At 64.2% G+C, this 12,381-nt stretch overlaps 3 protein-coding genes across 5 annotated transcripts; 1 reads left to right on the top strand and 2 right to left on the bottom strand.

The window, feature by feature from the left end:
- The first annotated feature begins 1,103 nt into the window (after positions 1 to 1,103).
- Positions 1,104 to 3,519, top strand: STUB1 (STIP1 homology and U-box containing protein 1). Of its 2 annotated transcripts, XM_039477932.2 has the most exons (7): positions 1,104 to 1,414; positions 1,879 to 2,077; positions 2,163 to 2,328; positions 2,525 to 2,612; positions 2,775 to 2,831; positions 2,907 to 3,023; positions 3,106 to 3,519. In XM_039477932.2, exons 1-7 carry the CDS (start codon positions 1,256 to 1,258, stop codon positions 3,229 to 3,231), a joined length of 912 nt encoding a protein of 303 aa, XP_039333866.2. In that variant the 5' UTR covers positions 1,104 to 1,255; the 3' UTR covers positions 3,232 to 3,519. The 2 variants fall into 2 exon arrangements, with proteins under 2 accessions (XP_039333866.2, XP_039333865.2); XM_039477931.2 differs by having other exon boundaries at positions 2,525 to 2,831; positions 3,106 to 3,491.
- On the bottom strand, positions 2,392 to 5,165 carry JMJD8 (jumonji domain containing 8). 2 transcript variants are annotated; one of them, XM_074381825.1, is made up of 9 exons: positions 4,985 to 5,165; positions 4,813 to 4,902; positions 4,617 to 4,665; positions 4,437 to 4,533; positions 4,284 to 4,352; positions 4,064 to 4,183; positions 3,909 to 3,976; positions 3,702 to 3,831; positions 2,392 to 3,619 (listed from the first exon to the last, which is right to left on the bottom strand). In XM_074381825.1, exons 1-9 carry the CDS (start codon positions 5,068 to 5,070, stop codon positions 3,573 to 3,575), a joined length of 756 nt encoding a protein of 251 aa, XP_074237926.1. In that variant the 5' UTR covers positions 5,071 to 5,165; the 3' UTR covers positions 2,392 to 3,572. The 2 variants fall into 2 exon arrangements, with proteins under 2 accessions (XP_074237926.1, XP_039333867.1); XM_039477933.2 differs by having other exon boundaries at positions 3,697 to 3,831; positions 4,985 to 5,146.
- Positions 5,166 to 5,305: 140 nt separating this feature from the next.
- WDR24 (WD repeat domain 24) lies at positions 5,306 to 10,735 on the bottom strand. Its single transcript, XM_003928355.4, has 9 exons — positions 9,487 to 10,735; positions 8,241 to 8,418; positions 7,422 to 8,094; positions 6,772 to 6,890; positions 6,573 to 6,694; positions 6,383 to 6,487; positions 5,960 to 6,300; positions 5,694 to 5,878; positions 5,306 to 5,605 (listed from the first exon to the last, which is right to left on the bottom strand). Exons 1-9 carry the CDS (start codon positions 9,965 to 9,967, stop codon positions 5,437 to 5,439), a joined length of 2,373 nt encoding a protein of 790 aa, XP_003928404.2. The 5' UTR covers positions 9,968 to 10,735; the 3' UTR covers positions 5,306 to 5,436.
- Positions 10,736 to 12,381: the final 1,646 nt, after the last annotated feature.

Genomic DNA, 12,381 nt, shown 5'->3' with positions numbered 1-12,381 from the left:
CCTTCGCGTCACGTGCTTCTCCGCTCGGCCCTTGATGGCCGCCAGCAACTCCTCCCGTTACCTGGGAAAGGGGGTGAGGGGAGGTCCGGCCACGGGGACACTCGCCCCACGGATCCCTTCATCCCTTACCAGTCTATCAACGGTCCACGGCTTCCAGCCGCTCTCGGGGGCCCGCGCGCGCTCGTAGCACCTTTCGGTGGCGCTTCAGGATGGCAGCCCAACAAGCTGCTGGGGTCCTCACAGCCCCAGAGCGCGTGGGAAGATGCCATGTTCACGTGCAGGGGACGGGCCGGCTGTCGGGGGCGGGGCCTCTGCAAATGGGGTCGACCCCTGAGGGCGGGGCTGGCTGCCAGGGGCGGAACCTCTGCAGACGGAGCTGACTGATGGAAGCGTGGCCGGCTGCTGGGGGCGGGGCCTCTGCGGATGGGCCAACTGCTGGGTGCTGGGGCGGCTGTCGGGGGCGGAACCGCTGCAGCTGGCTCAAGGGCTGGGGGCGTGGCCGGCTGCTGAGGGGCGGGGCCTCTGCGGATGGGCTAGCTGCTGGGGGTGGGGGCGGCTGCCGGGGGCGGGACCTCTGCGATGGGCCCCCTGCTGGGGGTGGGGGCGGCTGCCGGGTGCGGGACCTCTGCGGATGGGCCAGCTGCTGGGGGTGGGGGCGGCTGCCGGGGGCGGGACCTCTGCAATGGGCCAGCTGCTGGGGGTGGGGGCGGCTGCCGGGGTCGGGACCTCTGCGGATAGGGCCCGTTGCTGGGGGCGGCGCCGGCTGCTGGGGGCGGGGCCCCTGAGAATGGGACCTTTGCGGGTTGGGCCGGGGGCGGAATCCCACGTGGGCGGGACAGGCTTTTAGGGAAGCAAGCCCTCAGCGAACCAGAAGGCATCTCACGGGGAAAATCGAATGTATGGGACGACCGCCACCGAGGCCAGTTCTGAAGAGGCCTCAGCGGGGCAGGCCGGGCCTCCGCGAACGCCGACCCTGAAGAGCGCGGGGCCGAGGAACCGGAGCGTTCCTCGCAGTCCGCGACGTCGCGGGCCCACTGTCCCCGCCCAGACTGGTTGGGCGCACGCGCGGCCCTCCCCGCCCCCCGACGCCTGCGTCCCCGCTGATCCCGCCCCCGGCCGGAAGTTCCGGCGGCGGAGCTGGGCCGGGCCCCAGCGGATCGCGGGCTCGGGCTGCGGGGCTCGGGCTCGGGCTGCGGGTGCAGGGCCGCCAGGCGCGGAGCTTGGGAGCGCAGCCCAGGCCGTGCCGCGCGGCGCCATGAAGGGCAAGGAGGAGAAGGAGGGCGGCGCGCGGCTGGGCGCTGGCGGCGGTAGCCCCGAGAAGAGCCCGAGCGCGCAGGAGCTCAAGGAACAGGGCAACCGTCTGTTTGTGGGCCGAAAGTACCCGGAGGCGGCGGCCTGCTACGGCCGCGCGATCGTGAGTGCGCCCGCGCGGGGAGGGCGGCGACGGCGAGGCGGAGGGCCAGGCCCGCGACCGGCCGGCCCCGCCGAGGGTCTGGCTCCTCCGCGGCGGGTATCCTGGGCTCCGAAAGCCCAGCATTGGTTCTCGAGCCCAGCGCCAGGTGCCGGGAACGAGGGTGGGATGCTAGATGGAGGCCGGCCGGGGTGGGTGGGAGGCCAGGGGCCTTCGCCCCTTGATGACCCCAGGTCCAAAGCTGGGACTCTCCAAAGATCTGGAAAACTACAAAACCAATTGGAGTGAAGTGTGTAGGCTCAGCCAGTAGTTCCCTGTCTGCAGATCCTTGGACGCAGAGGCTTTGACTACTGGGAGGTCTAGTTTCTTGATCCTGGCCATATCGCAGAAGCTGGGACGGGCCCTGGGGACAGAGGGGGCACGCTGAGCCTACGCCCTGATGCGGCTGGCCTGGCCCTGGTCCCTAGACCCGGAACCCGCTGGTGGCCGTGTATTACACCAACCGGGCCCTGTGCTACCTGAAGATGCAGCAGCATGAGCAGGCCCTGGCCGACTGCCGGCGCGCCCTGGAGCTGGACGGGCAGTCTGTGAAGGCTCACTTCTTCTTGGGGCAGTGCCAGCTGGAGATGGAGAGCTATGACGAGGCCATCGCCAATTTGCAGCGAGGTTGGCTGACAAGCTGCCCGGTTGTGGGGTTCCTGGGACCTGGCGGTTGGACTGGCCAGGGTGATTTGCAGCCCTTGTTCCCCAGCCTACAGCCTGGCCAAGGAGCAGCGACTGAACTTTGGGGACGACATCCCCAGCGCTCTTCGAATCGCGAAGAAGAAGCGCTGGAACAGCATCGAGGAGCGGCGCATCCACCAGGAGAGTGAGCTGCACTCCTACCTTTCGAGGCTCATTGCGGCTGAGCGTGAGAGGTGGGACCCTTACCCCAGGCCGCCCTGTCGGGGGATAATTCTGAATAACCAATCAGCAACACCTATGTTTATTGCTTTTACTGGCGAGTAGTAAATGTGGGGAAGCAGCCTAGATGTTAGCCTTGAGGTTGGGGTGGGTGTGGTCAGACATCTCTTGGCCAGGTCCATCTCTGACGGGCCCCTGCTTATCCCCCAGGGAGCTGGAAGAGTGCCAGCGGAACCATGAGGGTGATGACGACGACAGCCACGTCCGGGCCCAGCAGGCCTGCATTGAGGCCAAGCACGTGAGGGTGCCCCCATCCACACGTGGGTCTGTGTGTGCGCACGTGGCGCGGGAGCGTCCCCACCCTGCTGTGGGTCCGTGTGTCCCTGCCTCGTGTTGGGTCTGTGTGCCCCGGAGGAGGGAGGTGGGGTGTCCCTCCCAAGCACTGCTCAACTTTCCACAGGACAAATACATGGCGGACATGGATGAGCTCTTCTCTCAGGTGGATGAGAAGAGGAAGGTGAGTGTTGCTGTGGGTGGCAGGTGCCACAGCAGGCCCTTCCCCAGCCTCTGACCCCGTGCCCGTGTGCCACAGAAGCGAGACATCCCCGACTACCTGTGCGGCAAGATCAGCTTTGAGCTGATGCGGGAGCCCTGCATCACGCCCAGTGGCATCACCTACGACCGCAAGGACATCGAGGAGCACCTGCAGGTCAGGCTGTGGCCAGGGGGTGGGCAGGGCCAGCAGCACGCTCCTGGGCCCGCTGAGCATCCTCTGCCTGTTGTCGCTGCAGCGTGTGGGTCATTTTGACCCTGTGACTCGGAGCCCCCTGACGCAGGAACAGCTTATTCCCAACCTGGCTATGAAGGAGGTCATTGACGCGTTCATCTCTGAGAACGGCTGGGTAGAAGACTACTGAGGCCCCCCACCCTAGCGAGGTCCTGGCCCAGGAGGGCAGAAGGCCCCGGCCCCTGTACATAGTTTGTGTCCCTGGCCACCCTCTTCCCCTCCCCCCAAGTTCTGCTGTTGGGCTCTGGACTGTTCCCCTCTCAGCGTAGCTCTTGCCGGGCCGTGATCCTCCCCGTCCCCACTTCTGGGCTGTAAAAGCAGGTGAGGGTGGGCTGGGCTGGGCTGAGGCCCCTTCGGCCACTGTCTGTGTAATAAAATCCGTGAGCACAAGGTGAGGAAGTGCTCTGTGGGGCAGAAATGCCTGCTGACTGCTCTGGCTAGCCGAGGAAGGTGGAGATGAAGACGCTGGTGTCAAGGTTGAGTGTGGCATGCCACCAGCGATCGGGGAAGTACAGCACCTGGTGGAGGGAGGGGTACAGCAGAGATTAGCTGGGGGCCTCTGACCTGGCCCAGTCTCCTCCTGTCAACCACTGACCTCACCAGCCCGGATGGTGCACTCCAGGGGCCGGGCAGACGGTGGCAGGGCTGGGTATGTGTCCCGGAGCCAGGCCAGCGTGGTCTTGTTGGGGTGGAACTCTGGCGTCTTCTCAGGTGGATAGAGGAACCAGCGCTGTGGGCCGGAGCAGCAGCGTCACCCTTGCTCGTGTTGGGCATCCAGCCCTGGGCCCCCACCCACCCCATGCTGACCTTTCGGCCGTAGATCACTTCCGAGTACCCAGGCCCGTGCCAGTGGAAGGGCACCCCCGAGCCGGCTCCTGCAGGGTTATGAGCACCTGGTGACCCACCTGTTTTGTGTCCATTCTCAGAAGCCTCACTCCTCCCCAGTCCCAAGGAGCACCCACCTGCGATTCCAAAGCTGTACGCTGGAGCAGTACCCGGCAGACCAAATGGGGGTGGGGAGTAGTGCCGAAAAAGCGAGGCCCATTCAGTGAAGTTGTTGTCCCCGAAAAAGTACAGGGTGTCTGCCAACAGAGACGATGGGGACAGGGATCCCGGCACCTGGAGACTCCAAGCGTGTCGGCCTTCCCCCGCCGCCACCACCGCCACCCACGGCTGACTCACCATTGCCCAGGGAGGTGGGGTCCTGGGGGTGCAGCAGCTGCTCCACATACTCTTGGAAAGGCAAGTCCACTGTAGGAAAGGGAGGGGTCAGGACCAGCTGCTCCAGCCGTCCCGGTGTTGCAAGCAGGCGGGCCCCGGGGTGGGGCAGCTCACCTTTCTGGTAGGAGTACGTGTTGGCGGTGCTCAGCCGGACCATTCTGTCTCCAAACGACGCCAGCAATCTTTCGCGGGAGCATAGGGCCCGGAACCTCTGCGGGGGCGGGGGGCGGGGGCGGGGGCTTAGCAGCCGGGCCCAGCACGTGCGAGTGTGGCCGGGGACGGGCGCGCGCTCACCGAGTTGTCCGTGAGTCCCTGCAGGATGACGGGCCTGACGAACGCGTAGCTGGAAGGAAGGGCAGGGTCGTGGCCAGGCTCGACCGCCACCCTCGCCGCCCCCGCCCCTCACGCGCGCGAGCTCGGGGGAAGACGGCCTTGGGCGGGCGGGTGGAGGTGGACAGGGCGCGATCTCCGCGGACAGGGGCGCACGTACTGCCGCACGAACTCGGTGTAGGTGAGGTCGGCGCGGCGCTCCACCTCGCAGCGCTCCTCCTCCGCCACAGCCCCCGGCCCGCCCCGGCGCCTGCGGGCACAGCCGGGTCAGCCCGCGCCCGACCCGCCGCACGTGATCCCCCGCCCGGCCCGGCCCGGCCCGGGCCGCTCACCACCCGCCGTCGCCCTCCTGTCCCGAGCTGGGTACAACCAGAGCCGCCAGCGCCCAGAGCGCGAGCAGCCGCCACCCCGGCGCCATGAGCCCGCTGCCCTCAGGCAGCCGCGCTGCACGCCGGGAACCTCAGGCCAGTCCGCCAGCCATTGGCTGGCGGCTTCGTCGTCGCGGCAACCGCCGGGAGCCCGGAAGTGACCTCCTTTGCCCCGCCCCGGAAGAGGTCTCTACGGGCACCGCTGGTTACCCTGGCGACAGCCCCGCAGAAAGCCCCCGCGCACCCGCTGCACCGCAAGCACACTGCAAGCCCGCCGCGCTGACAGCGATTTCACTTCCTTTATTGGGGTTTCAAGTTCCAGCCTCCGCCCGTGCGGGGCACAAGACCAGGCGGGGTGCTGCACGCGGCCGGCCGGGCGGTCAGGTCCCCAGGCCCCAGGGGAGCCTGGCAGACGCTCAGGAGTACTCGCAGAGGTGGCCGCAGCCCGCGGGACAGTGGGAGCTGCCTTCCAGCCACTTCATGATGTGCTGCAGGTGGCCGCCGTGGCTGCAGCCCTGGCACCACACGAACAGGCCCTTGACAACGTGGTGGCAGACGGCGCACATGCTGGCGCAGCGGTGGCACCTGGGGGCGGGCGGGAGGGCGGACGCCTCAGCGGAGGCTCCCGCGCTGCCTGCAGGCCCCTGCCCCACCTCCCGACCCCACTGCCCACCTGTCGCAGACCCAGCCCCGGCTGCTCATGGGCCGTTTGCAGTGGCTGCAGTTGACATGCAGGGTGGTGGAGGCCTGGTTGAGGCAGCTGACCGCACGGCTCGTGCTCAGCTTGACCACCTCGTTGGACACGTTCCACAGGCGGAAGCGCTGCAGCAGGTCTATGTAGGAGGTATACCAGTGCTCCTGGGAAAGGAGTGCCCGGCGGTCAGAATCTGGGTGCAGGGCAACGCGCTTCAGAGGGAGGAGGCCCCGCCCGCCACACACCTGGGTCTGCTCGTCGATGTCTTTGCGCACCCGTTCACCCAGGACGATGAGCACAGATACAGCCATCTGCACGTCACCCTGCTCAGCATAGAAATGCAGCATGTCCCGCACCAGCACGCTGAAGAAGTCGGGCGGCAGGCGGCTGTCGTAGAGCGCGTGTGAGACGGACAGGAGCGAGAAGGAGGAGTCCACGGGGGCCAGGGAGGCCACATCCGCCTCGCTGCCGCTCACGTGCGGGGAGTCGGCCTTGTCCTGCAGGTGCTCGGGCCCGGGAGGTGTGTCCACAATCTCATGGCGCAGTGGAAAGGCCTCCTGCGGCAGCACGCACTCGGGCTCCTCGGCTGGGAGGCCCGGGCGAGCAGAAGCTCTGAGCCTCCGTCCTCCATCCACTTCTCCACCCGGCCCTGCCCGGACCCCACTTACGGTGCGTGTGTTCCGGGTCCAGCAGGTACAGCTCGTCATCCTCGCCCTCCACGTCACCCAGGAGGTAGTCGGCAGGTACGTCGCTGCCCTCGGTTTCCTCGTTATCTGCCCAACGTTGGGACCGGCATTCAGGGTCCTGTGGGATGCCCCCGCCCCACTCCCGCCAGCACCCCCACCCACCACAGCCTACCCTCATTGGTGATGAGTGTGGCGGAGGAGTCAAGCAGAACCGTGTCGCTCCGGGCGTCTCCTTTGCTGCGGTCCAGCCGGGTCTCACTGCCCAACCCTGGGGCCATATCCTTCAGATTGAAACTGAAGGCAGAAAAGGCCCATGGGTAGGTGGGCTTGAGCGGCCCAAGCCCCTGGGGAGAGCTGTCCCTGGCATCTACCTGTTCATGAGCTGCAGGCCACAGGAGCCACCCTTGCCCATGCTGTGGCTGAGGTTTGCGGTGGGCAGCAGGCCAGGGCTGCAGTAGATGGTCCGCAGCATGGTCCACGTCTGCGCCACCTGGGGGCAGGCACTGGTCACTTGTGGGGGTCCTGGTAACCCAGCACCCCATGCAGGTTCCCCTTTGCCTGGACTGAATCACAAGCCCTCAGCATTCAGCTGCCCCACGGACCCAATGTCTAGGCCCGCCCCAGGTAGGGAAGCTGAGGTTCATGGGAAGAGAAAAATCCCAAGCTCCATCCTACAGCAGCACAGAGAACGGAATTGAGCGGAAGGGAACTGCGGGGCAGCAAGAGATGGGCATGGGGGCAGCAGCTCACACGTCTACCGCGGCCAGTGCCTGGAGAGCTGCAGAAGCAAGGGGGCAGAACAGAGCTTGACCACATGACTCCCCAGACCTCCGCCCTGCAGAGGACAGTGCTCGGTCCAGCCCACCCTGGAGCCTGGCCCTGTGTGATCCTGATACCCTCGGCTGCCGGGGCAAGGGCTGTTGGTAGGACTGGCTGGAGCCCAGTGCGGAGCTTGAAGTGGGGGGCGGGACAGCTGGCAGGGGAACCAGCCCCGGGCCCCGCAGGCTCACCACCCACCCACCTGGTTGCGGCCAAGCTCTCGAGCCACCTTTGCATTATGGTCACACAGCTCAGCCAGCGGCCGGCCGGCCAGCGCATAACGCTCAGCTGTGTCCACAAACCAGCGCATGGCGCCGCCACCCGGCTCCGTCTCAAAGACGCTGAGGGCGCTGGAGGCGAGGCCTGCAAAGGGCTCAGCAGGGTCCAGCTTGCGCTTAAAGAAGATGGGGTGGCGTCGGTCACCAGTGTAGGGCTTGCGCCCTGACTCGGCAGCCACAAGGCTCTCCTTGGCGGCAAAGGCCAGGTCTCCGAAGAGGCCGTAGCAGAGGCCCTCGGGGTTGGCACGCTCCACGGGCTGGCTGGCGTCACGGAACAGGTGCTGGCAGAGTGAGCTGTCCTTGGAGCCAGACAGCAGGAAGGAGGGGTCGTGTGGGTGGCGCCAGGCGATGCCTGTGGTGACGTCTCGATGCTCCTCGAACATGGCAGCTGGCACGAAGGGCCGGCGCACGTCCCACACGTAGATGTTGTGGTCCACCATCATGGAGCACGTGGCCAGATGGTGGCGGCACTCCGGCCGCCACTTGACACGGGCCACCGAGGCAATGGTCTGCACACAGTGCATCTCCTTGGCGCGGTGTGTGGTCATGTCCCAGACCTTCACCATCTTGTCGCGCCCTCCTGTGGCCAACCAGCCCCTGTGGGAAGGCCCCATCCAAACCCTCAATGGCCTTTCCCACGGACAGGGGACCCCCCACCCAGCTCTGCTGCTCCCAACTGTCTCACAGGTCACAGGCAGTGAGAGCCTCCTGTCAGCCTGCTGTCCCTGCACTCCCATGCACACCTATCCTCGGGGTGCCAGTCGCAGCAGAAGACGGGGCCGTTGTGGGCCGTGAACATTCTCTCACACCGGTCGGGGCGCCGGATGTCCCAGAGCTGCACATTGCCATTCTCAAAGGTGGAGGCGAAGGTGAAGTAGTCCCGGATACTGAACTGGACGTCCCGCACGCTCTCGGACTGGCCTGCAGGCAGGGCGTCAATGCAGGGGAGGTGAGGGGGTGGCCCACGGGGTGCCCCCTTGGAGCAGCTGTGGAATGGTGTCACACACCTGCCTGTGGCCCAGAACAGAGGCCCAGAGGGTAGAGTGCCCCAGGGAGCAGCCACATAGAGTCGCCACAAGAAACTGGGCCCGGGAGCAGCACGCCGGGTGGTTTTTAACACATCCTCACAGGCCCCATTTGCACCACATTCTGCAACCTGCATCTGCCCATGAGCAAAGCTGGGGTGCAGCCTCAGGACACAGCAGCTGAGCACTGGAGTACAGGAACCCACCCAGTCATCACCCACTCCCGTGGCCTCCTGCGGGAGGCCCAAAGAGATGCTGAGCAGGGTGCCCCCGGCCTCGACACAGTCCCTTCACCTGGAGCTGGAGCTGCCTGGTCAGCCCCAAAGGACTGGGGGACTCAGGGTCCAGGTCCATCCTAGTGGACCACCTCACCAAGAGCCTCTGAGGGTGTGCCCAGCCTTCCTCCAGGGCCCTCCAGGGCAAGCAGCTCGGGATCTGTCTTAAGTGGCTTGTAAATTCTCTGAGGCCCCTGAGAGTTCCACGTCACCTCGTCTCTTCGTGAACAAGGGAGAACTGGCTCAGGGTGGCCACTGGAGCTGGGCCTGCTAGGAAAAGGGCCCCGGGACACTGGATAGCAAACCCACCTCCTCTGCCTCCCCGGGCCAGGAAACCTGGAAGTCCTGGCAGACTTCTTGCTGTGAGGCAGCCTCTGCAGCTCCCAGGTGAGGGGAGGGAGTCCTGTAGTGGCTTTCTGCTCAGTCACCTGGGCTGGCTGGAAGATCACTGGACTCGGCCCTATCTCACCCAACATCTAGCCTCAATTTCTGCTGGTCTCATCTCTTACCTCTTCCCACTCCACTGCCCTGGCTCAGACGCGGCCCAGCCCAACCGGCCCCGTCCCTCCCCTGCTGACCCCCTTTCCCCCGAGGAAGCCCTCTGATGCACGGAGCACTTCCCGTCCTGCATGGACAGGCTGGGCGTGGCAGAGTGGCCCACGTGCCCTGACCTGCCTCTGTGGCCTCACCCGAGAAGGTGCTGACAGAATCCTTTCTGCGGAGGTCAAAGCACTTCATGAAGCCATCCTGGGAGCCACTGAGCAGCACATGGGCTTCGGTGGGGTGGAAGCAGACTTTGTTCACTGTGCGCTTGTGCTCTGTGAACAGCTGGTCCTGCTTATTCCGGGATGGCCGGCCCAGGTTCCACGTCACCACCACACCATTGGTGGCTGCTGTGGCCAGCAGGTTCTCATCCATCTGGTGCCAGACCACGTCAGCGCAGCTCAGGTTAAGTGAAGGCTTGCGCCCCACACGCAGGTTCAGCTTCTCCACGAATTGCTCCTCCTCGATGGCATAGATCTTGAAGATGCTGCGGCCTGCTACGACCACCTGGGCCGCGTCACGGCACACGCTGATGGCGTTGGCAGGAGCATCCAAGTGGCAGTGCATGGTGCGGCCTGTCAGCACGCTGCCACCCAGGGCTGTGGTTACACGGGACATCTTCTCCATGGCTGTACAGGTGATGAGGTCAGGGGTCAGGAGATCAGTGAAGTGGGCTGACCTGGTCAGCCTGAGTGGGCCATCAGTTCAGACTTCCAGCCCAGGTTGGGAACCTCAGAACTGCTTGGGCCCGGCCTGGTCAGTCTTGGTGAGCCAGTCCAGGGCAGTCCATCAACCAATCAGCCTGACAAGCAAGCTCGAACTCACTTTAGTCAGTCCAGCCCATCATCACCCTGGCTGAGCCGTGAGAAAGCTTCCTAGCTTCCCTTAGGCCTGTCAGTTTCATGTCTGACTTCCACGAAAGATCCTAGCTGGACAGTCCCGGCCCAGGCCACCTCTCGATGTCCCCATCAGCCAGATCTGGGCAGTCACTAAACCCTGGGTCAGTCAGTCCCAGCAGGGGAGCGAGGTGACTCCCACTGACCACACGGTCAGTCCTGCGTACGAGGCCGAGGGCGGCGGGGCCCTGGGGAGGAACAACAGAGAGGAGGGAACAGAGGGCTAGAGGGGCCCAGGGACTCCGGTGATAGACGCGCGAGGGGCCCAGAGGGACCTCAAAGACCGAGCTACTCAGGGAGCTCGAGGTGTCTGGCGGGACCGGAGGCAGGAGAGAAGCAGAGTTCCTGGGGGCGGCACAGAGGTTCCCTGGCGCAGTGGCGCGAGGGAGCGGACGCTGCGGGACGAGAACTAGAGGGCCCAGGGCAGCCGTTCTCCCCAGCGCGAACCCCAGTCTTCTGCTAAAAGCGCACGGCTGTCCGGAAGCGTGGCGCCGGAAGCTGCTTTTCTTTCCCGCCCCTCGCCGGAAGTGGTCCTTTCCTTGCCCGCTCCTCTCCGGAAGCGGCACCGACTCTCGCCTCACACCACGAAAGTTCCGAGTCAGGGAGCTGCCTGCGGCCGAGGCGGAGCGGGACCCGGACGGCGGTCTGGGGGCCGCCATTGCCTTACGGGGCTGTGCTTGTGTGTTATTTATTTTTGAAACGGAGTCTCGCTCTGTCGCCCAGGATGGAGTGCGGTGGCGTGACCTCGGCTCATTGCAACCTCCACCTGGCTGGTTCAAGCAATTCTCCCGTCTCAGCCTCCCGAGTAGCTGGGGTTCCAGGTACGTTCTGCCACACCCGGCTAATATTTTTTGTAGAGTTTTAGTAGAGTCGGGGTTTCACCATGTTGGCCAGGCTGGCCTCGAACTGCTGAACTCAAGCGATCCTCCTTCCTCAGCCCCCCAAAGTACTGGGATTACAGGTGTGAGTCACTGCGCCTGGCCTGTACTTTTTCGGTCTTAATTTCAATATTTTAATACCAGTACCTGGATATTGCAATGCCCAGGTCCATCATGACGTCTGGTCATCCCTAGACAAGTTTTGAGTGGCTCCAGTCTTCCCCTCCTTCCTCACTCCTGGACCTTGGGAGCAGCCTCCCAACGGCTTTCCTGGGTCCATCGTTCGCCTCTGATGTGAAACCCGCACAGAAGTCCAGTACCAGTCTTCTGTCTAAGGCCTCTGGCAGCTCCCATGGCACTGTGAATAAATCCCCAACACCTTGCCTCCGCCAGCCCCTGCGAATCGCCAGCCACAGCAGCTTCCACCCAGTTTCCCAGCCCAGCAAGCCCTTTCCTGCCTCACGGACGTTGTACGGGCTAAGCCTCCTCCAGAGAGGACTGCCCTGACCATTGCGCCTAACTGGCTTCTCCATCCGTGCGGCCTCCACGGCACTTGTCGCCGCACATCCGTTTGTTACTGGTTCTTGTTGCTCACACAAGAGTGTGAATTCCACAGGGCAGAAATCGCATAGGGCTCAGCCCCCACCAAATGCTTAGTGCCTAACACACCTGTTCACCCAGTTGCCCTCTTCCTTTTTAAAAAACTTTCTGAGATGGAGTTTCACTCTTTGACCCAGCCTGGAGTGAGGGGGTACATTTTCAGCTCACTGCAACCTCCACCCACTGAGTTCCAGCGATTCTCCTGCCTCAGCCTCCCGAGTAGCTGGGATTACACCTTACCTGGCTTTTTGTACTTTTAGTAGAGACAGGGTTTCACCATGTTGGCCAGGCTGGACTCGAACTTCTGACCTCAGGTGATCCACCCACTTCAGCCTCCCTAATTGCTGGAAATACAGGCATGAGCCATTGTGCCAGGCCTCCTTTGCCGTCTTTCAACCTGTTTCTCTCCTGGGTGTGACCCTTTGCTGTTGGTGCATTGTGTAATCTTTTGCAACATCTTTGTCCCTGCCTGTTACTCTGTGCCTAGAACACAGCTCATTTCTGCCTTTCTGGAAGGGTGGGCTAGACTCTGGAAATTTCGGAGGAAATGTTATGTGATTTAAGCAATGGGAAGTCCGCCGCCTTCCACACAGTCGCTGCCGTTTCCTTCCAGTCTACCCTATCGGCATCCAGCCTCTACCCCTTTGTTGCAAGAATGAATAAATCT

Source organism: Saimiri boliviensis, chromosome 12, assembly GCF_048565385.1.
Source record: "Saimiri boliviensis isolate mSaiBol1 chromosome 12, mSaiBol1.pri, whole genome shotgun sequence".
NCBI classification, from domain to species: domain Eukaryota; kingdom Metazoa; phylum Chordata; class Mammalia; order Primates; family Cebidae; genus Saimiri; species Saimiri boliviensis.
Note: the sequence above shows the minus strand (reverse complement) of the source record. Positions and strands in the feature narration are given on the sequence as shown.